General features: G+C 48.7%; 1 protein-coding gene across 3 annotated transcripts in view; it reads right to left on the bottom strand.

Moving 5' to 3' along the window:
- LOC146839531 (N-acyl-aromatic-L-amino acid amidohydrolase (carboxylate-forming)-like) overlaps positions 1-24,903 on the bottom strand; it is a 375,658-nt gene that overhangs the window by 30,971 nt on the left and 319,784 nt on the right. For all 3 annotated transcript variants that reach the window (XM_085651586.1, XM_085651587.1, XM_085651589.1), the window contains one exon: positions 10,720-10,829. In XM_085651586.1, coding sequence (XP_085507712.1) covers positions 10,720-10,829 — 110 coding nt within the window. The remainder of the gene's footprint in view (positions 1-10,719; positions 10,830-24,903) is intronic.

Genomic DNA, 24,903 nt, shown 5'->3' with positions numbered 1-24,903 from the left:
ATACCACATGGATTCAAGTGGGACCTCCAACCTCATCACCTCTTCCATAATCCTCCCCTGTTTCGTTCATTTAAACCTGAGCTCAGTCCCCTAGTAGCTACAGCACAGAGCAGACGGGCTATACGTAGGAAAATGTGTGAAGTATTTACCATTACCAAAACATTTAGAGGTCATAGGACAAGACATGAAAATCCCCCTAGCATTTTAGGAAAACAGAGAAAAATGTAAGGAGTGAAACGACACCAAAGCGACTAATATCCAATAATGGGAGGAGGAGATATGAATTTTTACAGATTTAAGGAAAAAAGCAGCAAAACAAATGTAAAGTGTCAAACAGAATTTACCTTTCATGGGTGACCAGGACATATGCGTGATTTCAGGCCAATCGCTATGGAGCGCGGGTGAAAACTGTCAAGTGAGTTTATCATGGTCACAGATTTTACATTCTTTCTCTGGCGAGAGACACAGGTTACAGACCTTGTGGTGGTCACTGTGTGGGAATTTAGCTTCACACTGGGGGCATTTTTTAAATGAAGTCCTTTCCATGAGCCGTAGGCCCGAACGGCGTCGATAGGCCCAGCGGCCAGCGTCGACGTCCGGAATCGAATATTTGAGGAGCGCGTCTACAAGGTTTGGAGAATATGGTGCCGAACCAGAGCGCAGAAGTTATATCCGAACCCGATGGTGGAAAAAACAATCTGAGGATGGAGTCGATGCCCATGCGCACTCGTCCAAGGGAGGAGTCACCTATTTCGTGACTACAAAAGACTTCTTCCAAGACAACAACAAGGTGCAAGCATCCGAGCCCAACACCAGATGGCGATCTATGCTACAGTATGAATTCCGCAGCTCTTATGCCTCGAGCATTACGTTTAGTGGCTTGTCCCTTTAGGTACATACAAACACTAAATTGCTGCATATGCCACTTTTAAATACTATACACCCTATCGTGTGCGCTAGGGGTGAAGAACTTTACATGTAAAAGTAGGGTTCTTTCTTGTCAAATAGGGGGATATTTTGACAGTTCACCTGAAAGTTTAAAAGCTGTAGTAATACTATTAATTGGGACAAATCCCTGGTATATAGTCTGAGAGGGGAGCGTCCAACTCTACCTGCAGGCTGTGAGGCCAAGATAGTCACAGATGGTTTTCTGTACTTGGGAATATACATTACTGTCAACTTTACAGTTTTCCTCGACCGAAATCTTGCTCCGCCTTTGCGTCGCTTTCACGCAGACGTGCAACACTGGAATACACTACCCCACCCCTCACTTTACTAGGCAGGACTACCCTCTATTAGATGTTGGTGCTCCCCCGTTTTCTCTATGCCCTAAAAAACACACCCTATTTGGTCCCATCTCACTACTTTCACGTTATTAAATCTGAGGTACGCGTCTTGCTCTGTAACAATGGTACACCCCGAATAGCTCTGGCCAAACTTACAGAAAGTTGGTATGACGGAGGTATTGCCCTGCCTGCCATTAGAAGCTATTACTGGGCCTCGCAGCTAGTGGTTCTTAATCATTGGATGCACCGACCCGTTACAGACCCGGCCTATAGGATGGACAGGCATAACATGCTTCCCGATAATTATTCCAGGGCAATCTATGGAGGGGGGAAACATACACCCAAACACACTCCAACTTCCACCACAATTGCTATATGGCACAAGGCGACAGCCGCCCTCGGGTGGAAAGCTAAAATCACTCAATTCACTCCATTGCTTGAAGCGTATCAGCTGTGTATGTTATCAAAACAGCCAGGATTTGATATGTGGGACCTGATAGGCCTTTCGAGAGTTGGTGACTTATGGGTAGGAGGTAGGGTGATCCCATTAAGTGACTTTCAGAGGGAATATCAATTGTAAGGCAAAGAAACCTTTCGCTACCTCCAGGCCCGCAGTGCGCTACAAAAAGCGATACCAAAGGGGACTGACCTGCCGGTCTCCTCGCCCCTAGAGGGCAGACTATTAGACGACTACCTCCAGGAAAAAGCCATTTCATTGACATATTGCAAAATATTTAATAATACACCGGATATTTTAGGTAAAACTCGTGCAAAATAGATGACGTCGGAGATATTAGCGACAAAGACTGGCAGGAGGCCCTGGCCTCCCCCGTGAGGTAGCGATCCGATCTCGTTTCACGCTCATCCAACTTAAACAAGTACACAGAGCCTATTACACCAGCTCAGTGTTGTCAAGAAGGGGGATCTGGGCTCCCCCGCCTGTCCCAGAGGATGTGGACATACCGGCACTTACTTACACCAATGGTGGGAATGCCCGATCCTTCAGAAATACTGGGAAAAGGTCTTATCAGCGTTGTCTCAAACTTGTCATAAACCCCTTGATGTTTCCCCCCGGCATTGTCTTCTTAACATCTGGGAGAACTAAGAGGTTGTGGGTCTCCCTGGGTTGTATGGTGGCAAAACGCAATGTAGCCAGAACATGAAAAGGATTGGCCAAGCCAAGGTTCGGAGACTGGGAATCAGACATGGATTGGTGCATGCAAGCGGAGTGTTATATATGAGAGCAGGGGATGCCCACACAAATGGACTAGAATCAGGGGTCCTTGGAATGTAAGCAGAGGGTTGGTATGCACTCCTTTCAGCGATACTTCCCCAATGTCAGCAGACCATGAAGTTTAGTAATGTTTTGTATACGATGAGAAGTATGAAGCATGCGATTTCATTGTAGAACCTGTCAATCGATATGACAATTAATGTACTAGTGTAATGAGATTGCCAAAATCGTTGGAGACTGCGCAGCACTGACTTTTTTTAGTCTGTAATGCCTTTTATTTTGTTCTTGCAATAAAAAGATTTATAGAAAAAAAAAAGCTGTTGTAGTCGGGCTGCACAGGTAGGCCTGAAGCCATGCTTTCTTTTCACTCTAGTGGATGACATAATAAGGGCAGCTGTCCAGCGGTGACATTTAGGGTTCCATGCATTAGTGTATTTTCCACACTATTGTAGGAGGCTGGCTTAGTATGTGATGCACCTTGCACTAATCCATGCAACCCTTATGGTGACTTTAGTGGTCTTTGATAACCATAGAAAGATCTCAAAGCGGTAGCTGTGGAGAGCAGCCTTCAGGCTTAAGTTGAAGGACTGTAAAGCAGCTTGTTTTACTAGTTTAATCATGTAGTGTAGATTAGATGAAAAGGAACCACACACTGGCAAATATGTCTATTTATTACACAACACAATCACTAACACCTTGGTATATCTCTTACCCGAAGACATCAATAGCTCACACAATCAGGTAAGCAGCACAGAATGCAGTGGTCTCCAGGGGGAGACCAAACAATTTACTAATAAAGTGGAATGTGATCTGCAAAGGGGAACAGGACTTGGACAAAAAGACTCAGAGGAGCTGGAGAAACAAGTAAACACCCAAGGTGAGTACCCAGGAACCTCACGAGTCTAATGGAAGTCAATGAAGAAGTCATGGTTGCAGTTTTGAATAAAAAGGACCCTTCCCAGAGGACCCCGAAGAAACCCCTTGGAGGATGGAAGGCCGTGGAGACCCAAGGAACCAGGTTACCTATACCAGGGAAGCTGGTGCATAGTGATGAAGAGACGTCGGAACTGACCGTTGACGACAATGGGAGAATTCGAAAGAAATGCCTCTGTTGGAGTCCTTGAAATAGTCAGGTGGAATCTAAGGATGGATTCTGGAAGTGAAGATCCTGCAACCAAGGTGACAGAGTCAATGCCACTCAGAGATAAACAGGAGGCACAGAATGCCCACCGATGTCGAGAGGTTCAGAAGTGAAGACAGAGACCTTGTCACTGCAGCTGTAAGGACCAGGTGATGCTGAGGAAGACCAGAAGCCATGCACGAGCTGTTCCACATCGGATGTCAGTGTCTAGGTGGCCGGTATCCGGCGGGAGCACTAACAAGCCTTGGTAGCCATAAATGGCTTGGAGAACAAAAAGGAGCAACCGTTGGGACCAGCAAATTCCAAGGGACTCGCCAAATGCAGGAGTGTCAGAGCAGACCCTGAGCAAGCAGAGGAGCCCACTGAAGCAAAGGAAGACCCCTGAAAGGACCCACAGGCCAGAGGCACAGGAGTTGCAAGAGGACCTCGAGCAGCTCAACAAAGTCAGAGGCCCACGATGCAAGGGATGCAGGGAGCACTCTGTTCTCCAGGAAGTGAGATGCTGGAGGCTGGAACTTCTTGTAGCCCGAAGATCTCTGGAGTGCAGAGCCAACAACCCTTGGCAACAGCAAGTCGATGAAGGCACAGGAGTTCAGTCCCAGCTGCCCCGACGAGGGATACTGTCCTCCAAATTGCATGGAAGACAGGTCAGGCCTGTAGGAAGTCTCAGGACTACTACCTGTGTTTCTGAGCCTCGGGATGTCTACGAGACATCAGGAGCAGCAGACCGGTCAGCTTTGTTGCGTTGCCTGCAGATGCAGCGGAGTGGCTCTTTCATTCCAAGGGAGATTTTCTCGGGTGCCCTTGGTGCCCACAGGTCTTTTGGAGAACCAGGATGAAGCACAGATAACACAGAAGACTTTAAAAACAGTGCGACCAGGAGCAGCAGGAGTCTTCCTTGGTGCAGTCTCGGTTCCAGTCGAAGTCCAAATGTCCAGACGACTGAAGAGCGACATAGTTTCAGGGTTGAGTCTGGTCCCACGACAAATCTGAGGAACACGCCCAGGGAAGCCCCTAAGCACCCAAGGGAAAGTGTTGGAACAACTCGGGGGTCCATCCCAGAGGAGGGGCTGGACATACGGGAGAATACTCCCCTGTCCTTTGTCCAGTTTCACGCCAGAGCAGGAACCAAGGGTTCAAACTGGAGTACGCGGGTAAGGCCCCAACTGTGCCCTTCAAAGTAGTCAGGTGGCGCTGGCAAGCACCCTCACCCTGCCCAATATACCTAATCCTGTCTGGGAGGTGGTCACACCTCCCTGCAACGGGAAATCTATTGTTCTACCTTCCCCTGCTGGAGCTTAGCGCAGGTGCAGGTGCGCAGACTCGTGTCTGTGGTCGGCAGCAGCCCTAGCTTGCTTGCAGACCCTGAAAGGCTATTACCGGGAGTTCCGGGGGTCCCGTAAGGGGCACCACAGTACAAGGGATCATATTTCCAACACTGAAATTGGTGTTGGGGTATGATTTCAACATGATTTATACCAAACATGACCTGGTTCGGTGCTGCCATTATATAGTTATACATCTCGTAATGACGGCTGTCCACTATATACCTTAAAATGGCTGACCGCACTTACTATCTAATTGATACTTCCTGCTTATGACAATGGGGATGGTAGTCACTAAGTAGGTTTTGCCTTGGTTGCATGGAGCTCTTATTTATATAGCATTTTGAGAATAATTGCCTCTCTATGTCTCGTCACTCCCAGTATTGTTCTACCTTCTCCTGCTCGAGCTTGGCTCAGCAGCAGGAGCGCAGATTCGTATCTGTGGTCGGCAGCAGCCCTAGCTTGCTTGCAGACCCTGAAAGGCTGTTACCGGTAGTTCCGGGGGGGTTCCGTAAGGTACACCCCAGTATAAGGGATCATATTGGGGAGGCTGCCTACCTACCATCCTTGATGAATGACTGCCATCTGACTGGCCCCCTCCTTCCTCCATAGTGTGAGAGAGGGGTGTCTAGCATGACTGTGCCGTAAGTGGAGAGATGTGTTACGGTGAGAGTTTGTGTGTGGGGGAGGGGGGAGTTTTGAGTGTGTATGTGTGTGGGGGTGTATATGGGTGGGTATACGTGTGTGTGTGTGATGGGTGCGTGTATATGTGAGTGCTTGTGTGTACAAGTGTGTGTTTCTGGTTTTAGCCAACAAACTCTTCCGCAGAACAGAGAGGTGTTCCGGGCTCCCCCTACTGGTTGGTTGCTAGTGGCCTGCAAGAAGAAGCCCCTATTCAAAAGAAGAGGTCAAAGGCAGGACCTCTGCTCTCACCCGTAAGAGGTGTGCCTGTCCACATGATTCGTATGATGTTCAGTAGCGGCCGGCGTTAGGGCAGAGTGGCCGGTTGGAGGGGAGAGCAGGGGTGGGGCCAGGGTGGAGGACCAAGAAAAAAGAAGATAAAGAAGGGAAAAAGCTTACCTGCCGCCAGGCACCCAACGCGTCGCCGTCCTCTGCTCCTCTTGTGGCTCCACTGCAGGCAGAGGATCCTGCGCCCAATCCTGAAGCTGCTCTCAAGCATGAGAGCAGCTCCAGGATTGGCCTGAGAACCCTTGCTTTGCGCTCCCAGGGTGACTAGGAGCCTCTGCCTGCTGTCTCCAACCCTGAAACGCAGCTCGGGTTGGAGACCGCTCAGTGCGCATGTGGGTTTGGCCGGCCTGAGACGGCACTGACAGCAGTGCCCTCCACTCCGCCGTGTGACGGCCCCCGTGATGGCCCCGCCCCCAGGATGAGGCACTTAGAAGTTGAAAAATAAAAGATAAAAAGCCTGTTTTATTATCATTTAATTTTTAACTTTTGAAGCTTCTAGCAGAGGAGGCGCCGCTGATGTTGGGAATACAGGGTGAACTGGAAACATATTGTCGCTTGATTCCCAGGGAGCAGATACTATGGTGAGGTGAGTGAAACCATGTTCTTCTTTTTATGAGCTAAATGTTTGAGAATTTTCAGATTTATGAGATTCAGAGTCGGGTAATGCCCGGGTGGTGCAGAACAAGGAGCTGCTTCTTTTGTATCTCAAGTTTAATACTTTTGTAGGAATCCAACAGTTTCCCAGTTCGACATTTCTACTGAAATGTGAGATAAGCCAACTTCTATTAAGTGCTAGCTTGAGTGCCTCTCAGCACAGGTGTAAAATGTGGGCACAGGGAGTACCTCCCTTTTCAATACGGATCATGGTTGAGGTGCTGCTTGTCTGGTTTATCCTTTGTAAAGGCAGCAGGTTCTGCAGCATGTGGCAGTTGATGCAGATGCCACCAGGGTCCTAGTAATCCCTGAGTAGAAGGATCTGGCCAGTGTAAGGGTGGGGTATCCACTCTGGAGTATCTCACAAGATTACTATTGAAAAAAGGGGGACATTCTCTAAAATAGGATGCAGTGTATCACAGCAACCAAAGTTGCTGCACTGCATTATGTTAAAGATACAGCACTATTTTTCTCTCCCCCAGTGCTGACACACTGTACGCTGTAACGTGCCAATGCACACACCCTTGCACCATAGTGCAAAGTTGTGTCCTTTCGCTCAGACATAGCTTTTGAACTGGAAGGAAATCTTCCCAGTACACAAACTTTGCTCTATTACTTTTCCCAATGTGTACGTGTGCTGTACAATGCAGCACACATGCAAAGCTTGAAAAGTACGGAGAATTAAACATTCCTGCTTCAGTAAGTCTGTCTCGAGCAGGCTATGTTTACGGTAGAAATCCCATTCTACATTTATTAGTAGATAGAAATTTGTTTCAGGGTCTAAAGGTGCTTGCCTGGGAACACCCATGTACCACCCATGTAACGCCCACTTGATGCAAAGTAGCGCATAGCGTCACTTTATGTCACTTCGGCCAACTTTGCAACGCAAATCCTAATTTATACCTGAAAATAAATACCACCACAACACTTGGGTTTGTGTTACAAAAGTAAAGTAAATCTGTGCCAAAGAGTCATGGCGAACAGTAAGCAACACAAGTGGGGGTGTCTGCATTGGTGCAGGTGTGATGTGACCTCATACAGCGGGCTGGTTATGGTGGTTGAGCAGCAGGCGAGAACAGGAAGGCCTGGGGGTCTCACTGGTTGCGGAGACACAGGGAAAGGAAGAGAGCCCTAGTAAGGCTCCCAAAATGTAGCAATTTAACCCAGCGTCTTCCTTTAAGTCTTACCTCTCTCCATGCAGACTCCTCCCGTGCATATAGGGTATCTGTCACAATAAGGTAAAGTGACCGAAAACAAATGTCCGCCTTACCAATGTGGTCTTTGAGGGCTGGGCCAGGCAGCATCAGTGGCGCCCCCAATATCTACCAGGCTCCTCTGAGCCTCATGAGCTCCTCTGATTAATGTACGAGTTTCTCAGTCGACTTCTTTCTCCTCAGTGTCAGCTGATGTTTCTTTCTCAGTCCTGGAGTCTAGGCCGAGCCAGTGTTAATTTGAGCCGGTGGTTTCCAGTGCTCGGCACCGGCATTTATTTGTCAACACTGGTGCTTGTGACAGTCTGCCACCAGGTGGCGCTTTCAGGCTAATTTAGAGATGACGACAACAGCAGTTAATTATTTACTTAATATACCTTAAAAATTACCTTTACCTGCCGGCCCAGTCACTCTTAAAGCTTTGGGGGGCCTGAAATAGTCTGAACTGTCGCACTTGTAGGAGTGTGAGGGTTAGCAGTTGTGTTGTGACTATGATTGGCAGCGTTGTCAAGCTCCGTATGAGAGCCCTGGCACTTATATTTTTTACAAATTAAGCACTGGGCCTGACTCTACAGGAGGACATGCAAGAGGCATCCCCTGGGTCTAATCCTTCTCTCTTTGGTGATATACAGAGCTGCACCAAAGTCAAAAGCTGAACTAATTTAGTAACTAACTGACTCCAGGGCTGATTTATATTTCAAATAGTGAACTTGAAGAGCACTTGACATTTTTCAGCGAACCAATAAGGTCTAGTTACCTTTAGACATCTCACTGAGAGAACAGACACCTTAGGACTGCCCTTTGTTTGATGGAAACAAAGCTTTGACTGAAGCGCTTATACACCCCAAGGAGCCTCTTGCCGCTAACTGGCAACGTGCAGCCTTTACAATATGTCACCGCCTAGTCAAAGTCTGCATGTACCCCTGACAGAAAAATGTGCCACACTGGAAGAAGTGGAGGTGATTTGTGAAGAGTTGACAGAACTGACCCTGGGGGTGCCTGCTGCACAGGGCAGTAAGATGAACTTTAAACAAACATGTTTATTGTCTCCAACAGGACTGCCGCAATGCTGCTGCAACTCAGGAAAGAGTGGGAGACCCAGCACATGAAGAACAACACACCACAATCTGCTAACAAGCAATGCCTCAGCTTCCCCTCCTATCATCGTTGGCTTTATGCTGGTCTTCCACCATGTACAGCACTCCACTGCCCTCTCACTAGGTTCATGCTATACAATGCCGCATACATTCATACTTACATACATATATACATACGTACATGTAAGTCAAACTGCAGTGCATGTAAGCAACCACCGATGGCAGTGCACTCATACAAGGATCATGTTATTCTGCTTTGTATTGTAGGGATGGGAAGAAGAAGAACATGTGAACGAGATGTAAGTCACCCACACTCACAAATTGAGCCGGGTATTTTATAAATGTAGGTACTTCTAAATAAAAAGGTTCAAATGCTGTAGGCCTTTCAATCAATCAATCAATCAATCAATCAATCAGGATTTATAAAGCGCTGCTAATCACTCGATGTGGTATCTAGGCACTTGCAGGCCCTGGAGGCTTATTGGAAGAGCCAGGTCTTGCTAGTGGCTCAGATGTTGTAATGCATCCATTGGTGGGGCTGATACACACTGAGCTATCTGCTGGGATTCATCACTCCTGATCCAGGGCATAATATGTCAGGAAGCACTGCTCCCCTGGTGCAGGAAACTCAGGGAGTGATGCAGTGAAATACCCATGTTGAGGGCTGTGGCATTTTTCCATTAGTCAGGCAGGTGGAAGAAGTAATGGAGGCATTGAGGATGCAACCAGTCTGGTCCATTACATTAACCAATGCTTGTTCATACATATCAACAGTGCGGTAACTAATGTTTGTTCACACCCTGGGTCCCAATGGATTCCGTTAAGAATTCTTCAAAGGGCTGACATGCTACATCACCCCAACCCTCCTTGACCAGTTCTTAAACGCAGAAGAATCAAATGTCCTCCCAGATGATCCGTGCAAGGCCCACCCCACCATGATTCTTAAACCAGACCATCCAAGAGGACACTACAGCTCTTCTAGACTAATCTCCCTTCTAAACACCAGAGCCAAGATCTCAGCCAAAGTCCTAGCAAACCACCTACTGGGTTATTGGCAACCCTGTGCATATGGACCAGAGTGGCTTTGTGCCCAGCCGGTCAACATGATTTGACATCCCATGAGTGATCAATGCTCTCACAAGTGAGCCCCATGCCCTTCTTTTAAGAGACTTTGAAAAGACCTTCGACAGCTTCTCATGGGACTATGTATCCTCTACTAATACACCTAGGATCAGACCTATAGCTACTGTACAATGACCTAACAGCACGGGTGAGGGGGGTTTCAAATGCCCACATGTAGATGATGACTGGACATTTGCACTCATGGTGTCCAGGGAATCAACGATATTCATAATATATTGCTTAGAAGAGATTACAGAGAATATACATGACTAAATTAAAACGATGGTGGATGCGACGCAGTAACGGCCCAACTTGCATTAGATGTGAGTCCAAAGAGAGAAACCTCACCGACACAATTGTGTTAGGCAATGTAACTCTCCCTTACTGGGAAGCAGTGCTTAATTTGAGCTGGTTGCTTCCGGTGCTGGGCACCAGAACTTAATTTTCAACACCGGTACGTATGACTACTGCCACATGGTGGCGCTGTTTGTGTAATTTAGAGATTTGCTGACCCACTGTTGTTTATTAACTCAATGTACATTAAAAACAAGTAAAAACTGCCACACAAGCCATTCCTAAAGCTTATAGCTGCAAGTTTTATTATCACCTGTGTGTGTGCTTGGCTGCAGCATAAACCGAATTTTCAAATTAAACATACACTAAACACAAATTGGACTGACCTGAAGTTTGGGGTGAATGACCCCAGAGATCTCGCCATTTGAGTGCCGAGGGAAGTACTCAGGGCTGATGGTCACATGTGCTTCCATTTCAAAGGCTGGGAAGGCTGAGCCTGGAAAATGAGTGGAAAGATAAGTGAGAACTGCAAAGGAGACTGCATTAATGAGATTTAGAGACGTTCGAAGGAGATAGAGAAGTAAAGGGATGAGAGAAAGGAAAAGAGAAAAAAAGAGAACTAATCGAGTGAGATAGAAGAGAGAGAGTGAAGTAGGAAAGGAAAAGGGAGAGATGGGAGAAAGGCAGGGAGAGTAAAATTAAAGACTGCAATAGCTTGAGAAACACAGCAGAAGAAATACTTAACTGCAAAACAGCCGAGGAAAGGGAAAGAGAAGTAGAGTGATTTACAGGGATATTAGGTTGGGAGGAGAAAACAGGCGCTGAGGGAAAAATAGTCCTGATTAAACTACAGAGATGAGAAGGAAAACTGGAACGATGACAGAGCAGGAGAAGGCAAGAGTGCATAAAAGGACGAGAGACGAGAGACGAGACAAAATGTACTGGGCGGTATGCTGTCAGAACACATCGCTTATGTGCTCCAGGCCACGGGAGGTGCCCTATGATCCGCCCTGTGGGGTCTCCACGCAGACAGCTGAATGCCACCGCCTGCATTAGGACACACAGTGCTGCTGCAGAGGGTTCATACCCGCTCCCCTTATGCCCACCCCATAGTCTCTGCGCCGACTGCTGAATGCCACCGCCTGCACTAGGACACACAGTGCTGCTGTTCAGGGTTCATACCGGCTCCCATTATGTAGGGGCCGTGGGACCCACCCCATAGAGTCTCTGCGCCGACTGCTGAATGCCACCGCCTGCACTAGGACACACAGTGCTGCTGTGGAGGGTTCATACCAGCTTCCCTTATGTAGGGGCCGTGGGACCCACCCCATAGAGTCTCTGCGCCGACTGCTGAATGCCACCTCCTGCACTAGGACACACAGTGCTGCTGTGGAGGGTTCATACCAGCTTCCCTTATGTAGGGGCCGTGGGACCCACCCCATAGAGTCTCTGCGCCGACTGCTGAATGCCACCGCCTGCACTAGGACACACAGTGCTGGAGGGTTCATACCGGCTCCCCTTATGTAGGGGCCATGGGACCCACCCTGTAGAGTCTCTGTGCCGACTGCTGAATGCCACCTCCTGCACTAGGACACACAGTGCTGCTGCGGAGGGTTCATAACCGCTCCCCTTATGTAGGGGCCGTGGGACCAACCCCGTAGAGTCTCTGTGCAGACTGCTGAATGCCATCGCCTGCACTAGGACACACAGTGCTGCTGCTCAGGGTTCATACCCGCTCCCCTTATGTAGGGGCCGTGGGACCCACCCTGTAGAGTCTCTGCGCCGACTGCTGAATGCCACCGCCTGCACTAGGACCCACAGTGCTGGAGGGTTCAAACCGGCCCCCATTATGTAGGGTCCGTGGGACCCACCCTGTAGAGTCTCTGCGCCGACTGCTGAATGCCACCTCCTGCGTTAGGACACACAGTACTGCTGCTCAGGGTTCATACCCGCTCCCCTTATGTAGGGGCCGTGGGACCCACCCTGTAGAGTCTCTGCGCCGACTGCTGAATGCCACCTGCTGCACTAGGACACACAGTGCTGCTGCGGAGGGTTCATACCCGCTCCCCTTATGTAGGGGCTGTGGGACCCACCCTGTAGAGTCTCTGCGCCGACTGCTGAATGCCACCTCCTGCACTAGGACACACAGTGCTGCTGCTCAGGGTTCATACCCGCTCCCCTTATGTAGGGGCCTTGGGACCCACCCTGTAGAGTCTCTGCGCCGACTGCTGAATGCCACCTCCTGCACTAGGACACAAAGTGCTGGAGGGTTCATACCGGCTCCCCTTATGTAGGGGCCGTGGGACCCACCCTGTAGAGTCTCTGCGCCGACTGCTGAATGCCACCTCCTGCACTTGGACACACAGTGCTGCTGCGGAGGGTTCATACCGGCTCCCCTTATATAGAGGCCATGGGACCCACCCCATAGAGTCTCTGTGCTGACTGCAGAATGCCACCTCCTGCACTAGGACACACAGTGATGCTGCGGAGGGTTCATACCGGCTCCCCTTATGTAGGGGCCGTGGGACCCACTCCATAGAGTCTCTGCGCCGACTGCTGAATGCCACCGCCTGCACTAGGACACACAGTGCTGGAGGGTTCATACCGGCTCCCCTTATGTAGGGGCCAAGGGACCCACCCCATAGAGTCTCTGCACCGACTGCTGAATGCCACCACCTGCACTAGGACACACAGTGCTGGAGGATTCATACCGGCTTCCCTTATGTAGGGCCCGTGGGATCCACCCCGTAGAGTCTCTGCGCCGACTGCTGAATGCCACCGCCTGCACTAGGACACAAAGTGCTGCTGCAGAGGGTTCATACCCGCTCCCCTTATGTAGGGGCCGTGGGATCCACCCCGTAGAGTCTCTGTGCCGACTGCTGAATGCCACCTCCTGCACTAGGACACACAGTGCTGCTGTGGAGGGTTCATACCAGCTTCCCTTATGTAGGGGCCGTGGGACCCACCCCATAGTCTCTGCGCCGACTGCTGAATGTCACGGCCTGCACTAGGACACACAGTGCTGCTGCTCAGGGTTCATAGCCGCTCCCCTTATGTAGGGGCCGTGGGATCAACCCCGTAGAGTCTCTGCGCCGACTGCTGAATGTCACCTCCTGCACTAGGACACACAGTGCTGCTGCGGAGGGTTCATAACCGCTCCCCTTATGTAGGGGCCGTGGGACCCACCCTGTAGGGTCTCTGCGCCGACTGCTGAATTCCACCTCCTGCACTAGGACACACAGTGCTGCTGCTCAGGGTTCATACCCGCTCCCCTTATGTAGGGGCCGTGGGACCCACCCCATAGAGTCTCTGCGCCGACTGCTGAATGCCACCGCCTGCACTAGGACACACAGTGCTGGAGGGTTCATACCGGCTCCCCTTATGTAGGGGCCGTGGGACCCACCCCATAGAGTCTCTGCGCCGACTGCTGAATGCCACCGCCTGCACTAGGACACACAGTGCTGCTGTGGAGGGTTCATACCCGCTCCCCTTATGTAGGGGCCGTGGGACCAACCCCGTAGAGTCTCTGCGCCGACTGCTGAATGCCACCTCCTGCACTTGGACACACAGTGCTGCTGCTCAGGGTTCATACCCGCTCCCCTTATGTAGGGGCCGTGGGACCCACCCCATAGAGTCTCTGCGCCGACTGCTGAATGCCACCGCCTGCACTAGGACACACAGTGCTGGAGGGTTCATACCGGCTCCCCTTATGTAGGGGCCGTGGGACCCACCCCATAGAGTCTCTGCGCCGACTGCTGAATGCCACCGCCTGCACTAGGACACACAGTGCTGCTGTGGAGGGTTCATACCCGCTCCCCTTATGTAGGGGCCGTGGGACCCACCCTGTAGAGTCTCTGTGCAGACTGCTGAATGCCACCTCCTGCACTTGGACACACAGTGCTGCTGCTCAGGGTTCATACCCGCTCCCCTTATGTAGGGGCCATGGGACAGACTCTGTAGAGTCTCTGTGCCGACTGCTGAATGCCACCGCCTGCACTAGGACTCACAGTGCTGCTGCTCAGGGTTCATACCCGCTCCCCTTATGTAGGGGCCGTGGGACCCACCCTTGAGTCTCTGCGCCGACTGCTGAATGCCACTGCCTGCACTAGGACACACAGTGCTGCTGCTCAGGGTTCATACCGGCTCCCCTTATGTAGGGGCCGTGGGACCCACCCTGTAGAGTCTCTGCGCTGACTGCTGAATGCCACCGCCTGCTCTAGGACACACAGTGCTGGAGGGTTCATACCGGCTCCCCTTATGTAGGGCACGTGGGATCCACCCTGTAGAGTCTCTGTGCCGACTACTGAATGCCACCGCCTGCACTAGGACACACAGTGCTGCTGCGGAGGGTTCATACCCGCTCCCCTTATGTAGGGGCCAGCGGACCCACCCCATAGAGTCTCTGCGCCGACTGCTGAATGCCACCTCCTGCACTAGGACACACAGTGCTGCTGCGGAGGGTTCATACCCGGTCCCCTTATGTAGGGGCCAGGGGACCCACCCCGTAGAGTCTCTGCGCCGACTGCTGAATGCCACCTCCTGCACTAGGACACACAGTGCTGCTGTGGAGGATTCATACCCGCTCCCCTTATGTAGGGGCCATGGGACCCACCCCATAGAGTCTCTGCGCCGACTGCTGAATGCTACTTCCAGCCACTAGGACACATAGGGCCTGGTTCACAAACCTTTTCCACTGAGTTTGCATCATGAAAGTGCCACAAACCAGCACAAAACGTTTTGTGTTGGATTTACTTTGAAAGTTGCCTAAAAGTTGTTAATACTGAGAAATTCGATGTCAATGAGAATACCTATGCATTCGTGTATAAAAACGAAATTGCATCTTAATTGATGAGTTTGCCCGTTATGAGCTGCAAATCATCAAAAATATGTCGTTAGACAGGCTCTGAGACCCTGGCACGTGGTCACTGATTGACAGATCGCAGGTGAGGTGGTACATAGCCGACAGACAAACGCGCAAATGGGATATCTCAGATCAATCCCACCGATAGGTTGATAGGAGCAGGAGCATCACAATGGTCCAAGGAGATGGGCCCCAATAAAGCACACATGGCTGGAAGGGTATTAGTGCTCCCACAAACCATAAAGTCAGATGCCACATAGTTAAGAACTCATAGCCAATCAGGACCGGCATACACAGTAATCCCACGCTTCCCATGCTGGACATCCGGATATGTGATTCACTGGCCACATTGTGTCCACGCAAGGTCGAGGCCCACCTGGATTCCTCATCGAATACATTAATAATGGCTCCAAAAACAGTGATTCCTTTCCTTACCAAACAAGCATTTACAATGCAATGGTCTCGGCATTGTTAAAGTTAGAGCTATTGGCATTGCTCATGACATTATTTTTGTTTATGTTTTTGTTTTTAAAACATTTAAAGAAACGGCATTGTTATTTACAATGTCAATAGCTTAATCACTCTCAAATGCGAGACCTATTGCATTTGCACCCACACACAGAGCCACACACACAAAGCCACCCACACACACAGAGCCACTCACATAGAGCAACCCAGTAAAGTATTACCCTCATAGGTCCGACTTGACAGCAAAGCTTCTGCAAGACCTAGGTTACCTAATGTTTCAGATATATAGGCTGGGCTTTGCCTTCTCTTTCAGTAGGGCTCTCTCACCTCAAGCTGTCTGGCGCATCGCTCTGCCTTCCAAGAAACGCTGCCCCTGAAATACACGAGGGACTATCTTAAGATGAATTGTCGAGCGGACTGTCACGTTTATTTCTTAACCCCCCCCCTCCCCCACCTCCAATAAGCACTACAAACCGAATGCACTTTTCACCATGGTGAAGCTTTACATAATAAACAGCATTTGAGCACGCAACGCGTTTAAACACCATTAAAGAATGTTTTTACACCAGTAGGCACCTTAAAGTAAGACCTATTGGCTTTGTCAAACCTCGTTTTTTCCGGAAGTATGCATATAACTGACGGAGGCTAATGTCGTGCAAGAGCATCAGGGAGTGTGTTAAATGTATTCACACGCAGAGCTGGCTACATACATGGCTGCGGGAGCCTCCAGTCAAAATGAAAGTGAATTGGCTCTGCTCACTGCCTACCAGGGGGTTGTAACTGGTGGGGGCGGGGCTAGAGCAATGCATAGCTTCTGGATTGCCTTATGACAATCACAGGACTGTTTGGCGTTATTTTACTTCTGGGCCCATTTGCGTGTAATCAATCGCTGGGCGATGAAATGCGCCTCACCCAAGAATACGCTTCAAAACAAAAAAAGATTAAAATCTAGAGCGCTCCCACCCCCATGAATTCACTAAGAACCCATATGCAGTTCTCGCAATATAATGAACATAAAGGCTCAAAGAAGTCGAGTCAGGCTCTCGCGGTCAGACAGGCTCAGAACCTTCCAGAACTCATCCAATGTATCCCATGTATACTTTCAGGTTTCTTGGTTCGAGGTGGTAAGAAAATTCAAGAAAACCAGTAGCGAGTGTTGTTTTTTTAAAGATCTGTGTGATTAATTATCCGTCAAAATGGTTAGTTTCGAATAAGTTGCATAAACAGGTTTATACTGGAAAAGAGAGGTTGTACACTGCGTCTTGCCCAGGGTACACACGCGCGCGTGCCAAAAAAAATGAAAACGCAGGCTTGCGAGGTGCTGATAAACGGGAACAGCGTTTGTTTATTCGTAGTCAGGAGTAATTAACGTTTACAAGATACATATTCGCACAGAATGGAATTATTGGGCCTTCGGAGCAGAAGCGCTGACGTGGTAAACCGAAAACGCACGTGGCTCCTTACTGTTCGACCTAAAGCGGGGTTTATAATCCCGGTTTTGTCGGCAACCTTTTTTTGCGAATTAGCACGATTCCGTTATTTCTTGAAGCGTCGAATCCCGGGAACCCATACGTGCTTTTCATTTTTTCGTAATTAAAATACTGCCTATTGGCAGGTAAGAGTAACGTATAAAGCGGTGCCAACCGAGAAGGGTGCGGGAAAGGGGCCAGCATCCAACCTGGGGCCATTGGTGCCAGGTTTCTGGTTGCCATGAATAAGCGCCTATAATCCCAAATGTCCCTTTAATGTATATAAATAAAAAAAGCCATGTTTAATGCAGGTGCGTACGCAAACCCGACATCAAGGTCGTGGTATTGGTTTGCGAATTTTGTGGGAAAACGCCCACAGACTCACTAAATGTGTCTTTTTAAAAATTATTTAATGCCATTTATGCTTTCCCCCCCACCCCCCAAAGAACACATGACGCTTTCTGCCAATCACACATTGATAACCTGGCGCACCCTTGCAACTCGGAGTATGGGGGAGCTCCAGGACTCCCACAACATGGCTGCAGAGTCAAAAGGCTGGTGCTTCCTGCTTTCTCCATTGCCAAGAGGGAGCGCGAGGCCTCGGACACGTACGTGGCCAGTCTACGGGACGTCGTGGAGAGGCTCCGCCGAGCACCGAACAGTGAATCTCGGCCTCGTGTCTTCCACACACCCCTGCCACAGACACTCTTTCCATGGAGGTCTGTGAAAGTTGGTACACGCTGCGCTTGTTTTAAGACCGTCGTGAAAATAAAGATTACGGCCGAAAAGGGCATACCATAACACCGCTCTGGGACGTGAAGAATTATAAACAAGAATATACGGAGACACCACCGCCTTTCTCCGAGGCGAAGCAGAAATGCCTCGGAGAAAGGCAGCGGCGGTTTCGAATTCGGGAGCGTGTTTTTCTTTTCTCTCCTCTTGCCATTGGCTGGAGGAGATAATGAGAAAAGTAGCAAAAAACACGCCCCCGAATCCGAAAAGGACGGGGCCTGTTCGGAGAGACAAACCTCTTCTCCAATGGCTGGCCAGCATTCAAGAGGCCAGCCAATGGAGAAGAGGGGAGAAGAAGGGCGGGTTCAAGCCCCTCTTCTCCAAGTCATTGAATCTCGCGAGCGAGACTGCGCAAGCGCAGCCTTCGCTAGCCGAGACCTAAAAAAGATCCCCAGAGGTATTTTTTGGCATTTAGTGAATTGTTTAAAACCCATTTTAGATCGATTATAAGTTGAGACCATCCTCAGACCCTATGCCTGTGACTAATAAGCACAGTCCCGGGCACACGTAGTGAGGGTAAAACAAAGGTATTAAAGTTCCTTTAGGATCAGAGTTGCTGCGGTCGACACGAGTATGATATTCAAAGTAATTTAATGAAGTAGAAACAAAAATGGCGTCGGGTACAGTGTTCCACGACCACCTCCGCTCTTAACAGACAGGCACACCTGCCTTACCATTTGCCGAGCACACAGGATGGTGACCTCTACGACAAGCATTGGCTTCTGAATCTCCTGCTGCCGCATAGCCATCTAGCTCTTTCCCCAGACACTGGATGATCACTCCTACACTGTAGCTAGGCCCTCATTATTCCATTCGCTATGCAGCATTTCTGCCCAGGCAATACTACACCAATCTATCAGACCTTGACCTGTCTGCCCCTGGAGACCATACTTCGGCGCCAACATTACAGGCCCATAACGTCACTCCTGAATCGTGCTCATCACTCACCCGAGTGCCGCCTGCACTCCACGCCTATGCCCATCTCCAGGCTCTACTCGTACCCCAGGCCGGGTTGGAATTATCACCGGCTCTGTGGGACCTTCTACTCTTCATCTACAAACGCCATACAGCCCTGAAGAGTCACAGGTCTATGTCCTTCTGACGAAACACGTGTCGGCTGATTGTTTGACTCCATTTTTGTTTCTACTTCATTAAATGACTTTGATCATCATACTGGTGTTGACCGCAGCAACTCTGATCCTAAAGGAACTTTAATACCCTTGTTTACCCTCACCACGTGTGCCCGGGACTGTGCTTACATGTCCAGTGTGAGTTCCTTGACTCACACACTTACTGGGTGACTCCGCCGACCTGGCAGCACCATTTATACTCCATACACAATCCACACAACGCGTACTAGTCTGAGCGCCAATCTTCCTTATTACACTAAAAACCCTACCCCTAGACTTCACCCTATGCCTGTGACTGTTCTCCTGGCCTCAGTTTTTAATTAAACAAACTGCTCCTGTTTTACCAAATGCCCCTTCTCTCTTGTTTTTTTCAAGGTATTTCATGTTCAAGCAACATTTTGGCGAGTTACCATCAGAGTTGATTGATACCTCGAACCCGACTGCAGCCAAAGAAAAGAGACCCCACCAAGACGGATTCACCTTTGTGCATCAAGAAAGGTGAGTGGACACCACAATTGATTGAAAGTTCTGCTGAATCCATGGGACAGAGGTCCGTCCTGAAGCAGCTGTCACAGAGGGTAAGAGACTAGATCGGAACCTTAGGAAAGCACGTGGCGTATTTCAAACTAGAGAAAAGCGAAAAAACCTGAGCGCACTGCAACTGACAGAAATATGGAATATTACGTATTTTATATGTCCTAACTGAGAAGTTGTAAGGTGGCTTTGGAGGGGATCCCTTTGAAGTCACCTTTTTTCGATAGTCAGCACGCGAGGAAAGGTGAAGATTTAGATGAATACTTATTCTATAGCCTTTTACGACTCCCACAGCACTATTTATGTGGTAAAGCTATCCTGATTGAGTGGAGTATGCACCTCAATCTTATTCTCAATCTAAAAGGTTTTCTCAGTGCCACTGGTTTCTTAACACCGTTGGTATCTGAAATAAGTGAGAGGTGTTGGCTGCTAGGACCACTGGGCGTGAGACAGATGGTGCGCTTGGCCCCTGGTGTGATACAGGGAGGGATTAGGACTTTTAGTAAAAAGATTTGGACCCGGGTGTAACTTGTAGCTGCCAAGAGCAGCCTGTGGTTCTCGAGTGGTTTCCTTTTTTCTGCAAGCTATTTTTTAAAAACTTTGTCCTGGACACAATATCAACTGACTGTCAGACTCGCCTGCACCACGCAGAGCTTCCCCTAGTCGCAGGATAGCATGCGTTAGGAGTGGGCTAAGAGATTTTTGACAAAGCCATTCTTGTTTCTCTGTCAGTGTTTTAGGTATTGGTTGCTTGGACTGCTGGGTGTGATACAGGGTGTGATTATTGATATGGGATGTGGTGGTGCTGTTAATTACTGCAAACTGTCTTTTTTTGCTGACCCAGTGTTTCATATGAAGGTGCTGCTATTTCCACAAACTGTATTTGATGCCAAGAGTCAATATGGTTCAGATACTGTATTTATTGACAATTGTACTTTTCCTATGTTGCAACTCTCCATATGCATTGTCGTTTGTGTTTATGAAATGTTCATGTTGAATTGTTGATGCATCTGTAGATAGTGCTGAACTCATAGTAACAAATTTGTAAGAAGTAGCCCTACGTGTATATTTTTCCCCACCATTTAATCAAAACCAAAGATTCCCTAAAACAAAGAAGCAAAGGTACTTTGTTCAATAAAACTACCAGACATATCATGGAGTCACCATTAAAAAACATGCAAACCAAGTTCCCCACACAGGCTAATAAACATAATACGTTTTGCCAAAAATGGCATGCACACATGAAGGCACACACATTTCCCTGGCCAAAGGAGGGAACTTTTGACACTAACGCAATTGAACACGAAAACACACATAAAAACCAAATACACAGGTCAAAAGAAAGACAGGAGAGAGGCATTAGTAGAATTATGTGCCATCTTCGAGGAAGCCCAGATTGACAGCCTTAAACTACAGGGAGCAAGCAAGGTGTCAGCACCTCCCCCACCATATCCAGATATGGAAGTGCTCTCTCTCACTCTTCTCACATTGGGGTATTTCAATCCACCAATAGAAGAAGCCATCGGGCTCCCTACCGAACAATGATCAGTTCGGCCCAGGCATGAGAGACTAACAGACCAGCAGGCCCAGGCAATTCCAGAGCAACCCTAGTCTGGTGCCAGGGTTCCCAGAAGTTCGGCCCCCCCCCATCCGTCACGCCCAACACATGGAACCCCAGTGGGACGGAGAACAAGTACTCCCACTGGTTTAGGCAAACACACACGAGTGACGGGAGATTTATGGTGGTTCTAAATAGTAATACAGCTAGTGGGGGTGAGGAAGGGAACCCCAGTCCCCCGGGAACCAATGACGAGGATGGGCACAGTGGCACCCAAGCATGTGACAGTTATAGGTTGACCCTGAGGTAGATACTACAAAGGAAGGAAAGGGAGATCTTTGCACTCCCGTTCTGTGACTTGCTAGCAGACTGGAATGAGGAGAGGAACCAATTTAGCCGGTCCTGGTCTAGGGGAGGGTCATTTGAGCCGAAGGACATGGATATAGGGGAGGATTACATCAGGTATGGGTGGCAAATCGCAACTGGAACTACCCATACATATAGCAATGCCTTGCGGGGTAGGTGAAAATTCAAGCCAAAGAGAGAGAGAGTACAGAAGGAAGTTGGGACAGAACCACGTTACTGCAAAATTCCTGATCTGGGAGCGGGTGGCACGGGTTAGAACAGCTGTAGCCTCAATGGCACAGAAGGTGGGGGCACCGATGGGGATATCGCTGCAGCGTTTAAGAAAAGATAAAGCATGTATTAGCAGAATCTGAGGGAGTAGTACAGAGCAATACCAAAGGCAGGACCTGGTCACAATCCCTCTTCCGCTCCCAGAAGTAGGTAGGCCACTGGGGCCAAGAAGGGCCGGTCCTGCGTCTGGTGGATGATACACACACCCCCACCCTCACATGTCTTGTGCTGTCAGTGACTCATCAGTCCGAGGAAGAGCCCTCTGTAACAGTGCTAGTAAATAACATGCACTACCTACGCTTCCTAATCGACACAGGGGCAGCAAAGGCTGGCCTAAAGAGAAGGGATTGTCTCACTATCCAAAGAGTCTATAGAATTCAGGGGTTCTCTGTATGATTATGAGGGACCCCTTCACAAAACTCCTAGAGTGGATGTGGGAGGCAGACTCGTAAAGGGACAATTGCTATACCATCCCTCAAACTAATGTCCTAGAAAAAGACTTAATGGCCAAACTAAATATGACCATTCATTTCTCAGAATTTCGGTCACCGACCCGCTCGACCCCTGGGGTGTCCCCATTATGACTCATGTCCTTAAGCCTCCCCCATCACACAGATAGGTTGATGAGGGCATCGCCCACCGACTTAACAACCTTTACTAACACCGTCATCACAATTATCGCCAGCACTTCGGAATTGCTGGGACAGAAGTTAAAAATACCACATAAATTCGTGTTCCGCTGGGAAGGACATCATGACTTGGAAACAAAACAGAAGGCACTGGTTTGCTTGGAGGCCAGTGAAATACATCCCGAGTATGGGGTCTTGCAGGCCACCAACCAAGCTAACTTGATGTGGGCATGTACCATCTACATTACCCCCGGCCTCAGTTTACGGGATGTAACAGATGACCAGCTGTTCGATGAATGCCCAGAGGCCTCAGAGATTGTTTTCACTTATGCAGTCAGGACAAGGGTAGGGCTGCGGAATGGGACACCTTTGCCCATAGCGGTACTGACCACAGGGCATGAGCAAGACTTGTCAGCAGTACCGCCGCAATCATGAATGGAGGGACCATATGACGTGGGTCTCATCAATAACGCTGAACCTATAAGGATAATGTTGCAGGAAGGGGCCATCCTACCCTGAATTCACCAGCATCCACTCTCCAAGGAAGCTGATGAAGGTATAGCACCCACAATCCAGGCACTAATCGATCAGGGGTCCTACATGTGGGAATATCTCCCTGCAACACGCCGATCTTCCAGGTCAAAAAGAACACGGAGGGGACCTGGTGCCTGGTGAAGGATCTGTGCCCCCTCAATGACATTGTGGTCCCAGAATTCCCTGTAGTGCCGCCAGACCACTCTATCATCCTAACTAATATACCCTAGAAACTCAGCCACTTTTTCAGTGATGGACATTAAGAATGCGATCTTTAGCATCCTGCTGCACCTAGACAGTCACACCTGACCGTGTTTATATTTTGAAGGGTCCAGCTGCTGAACCGGAGGCTACCACAAGAGTACTGCGTATCACGCAGTATCTTCAATTGAATACTGATATCGTTAACTTCCAATCAAATAGCACCCTGATACAGTACGTGGCACCTCTGAAAACCTATGTCGTCAGGACACGATAGCTCTCCTCACTGCACTGCAGAGAGGAGCTGCAAAGCAGAGAGAAGATACAGTATGTGCAGCAGGAGGTTGACTATCTGGGCCAACTGATTTCAGCCACCGGTCAATGTGTCACACCAGAGCACACGGACTCCACTAGGGCTATACCACTACCCCAAATAAAAAGAGGTATGCAAACGTTTTTAGGATTGTGTAATTACGTCCGGCAATTGGTCTTTGAATACAGCACGATCATCGCCCCCTCTACACAAGGCCATGAAAAAGGCAAAAGCCAGCAATGAGAAACTGATGTGGACACCCAGGATGCACAATTGTGTAGAGTCTTTTCAATGGTAGAATGTAAGGCTTGTTGCTAGGGTTGAATGTTGATCTTTGAAGTGGGGGAGTTAGTGTTACAGAGCTGGAAGAGTAAGCTGGAGGTACATGTCCTATGTACTACAAAATAAAGATTGACATCACCAATACTGTGTTGGAGTGGATCTTTACATTGGCGACGATGGACTTAACCTGCGCAGGGGGCAGACTTCAAGTAACACCACCCCTGGATTACCAAATTTCTGGTACACATTGACAAGGACCCACCGATTCAAAAGAAGAAATTGTACTTTCTTGGATGAATGATCACCATACTGAAGTCAGGGTATGTACTTTGTATGTAATTTACGTGCCCTAAGTGCCCAATCTACTTAAGAAAGAGACGCACGACGCACAACCACGCATGCCTGGCGGCCATCTTAAATGATTGGGAAATCACTCAACTAGCGTTTTCTGGAAAAGATTTTCGATCTTGTATTCTTCGCTTTCTACAAGGAATTTCAACACGATTTTGCAGCGGATAGACTGTCATGCCCAAAATATTAACAGTAATTTGTTATTTTAACGTATTATTTTAGTAATAATTTTCTTTTCTTCCACAGGTGAAATTTCAATTGTATAACATCCTACAAAAATATTAATTGAACGCACTTGTAAGTTTCTCAATTTCATGATGACAGATCAAGGGTTGGCAGCGCCCCCTTCTTTCCTTCCTACTTCGGGCGATCCTTCTATTCCTTGGAAGGAATGGAAAAAACTATTTTTAACATACATCTTAGCAATTGGTGCAGATAAATATGGTCCTGTACGCAAACAGGCCATATTATTACATCATCTAGGTGTGGAAGGCCGACGTTTACATGAGGATCTTCCTGAGATTTCGTTGGGAATGGGCGATGGGCAACATACTAATGTATATGAAATGAGTATGCAAATGTTAGAAGTGACGTTTATCACTAAGATTAATGTCGTGCTGGAGAGACATAAGTTTTTTTGTCGCGTACAAAAATATGACGAAGACATAGGAACTTATGTAGCTGCATTAAGGGGACTTTCCCTAACATGTCGTTTCGAAGGATTAGCTGATTCGCTCATACGTGACCAAATTGTCAGGTGCACTAACAATAAAAAAGTACGAGAAAAACTCCTCATCAAAGATTGTACATTA

Source organism: Triturus cristatus, chromosome 4_1 (genome assembly GCF_964204655.1).
Source record: "Triturus cristatus chromosome 4_1, aTriCri1.1, whole genome shotgun sequence".
Classification (NCBI taxonomy): Eukaryota; Metazoa; Chordata; class Amphibia; order Caudata; family Salamandridae; genus Triturus; species Triturus cristatus.
This window is presented reverse-complemented; position numbering and strand designations above follow the sequence as displayed.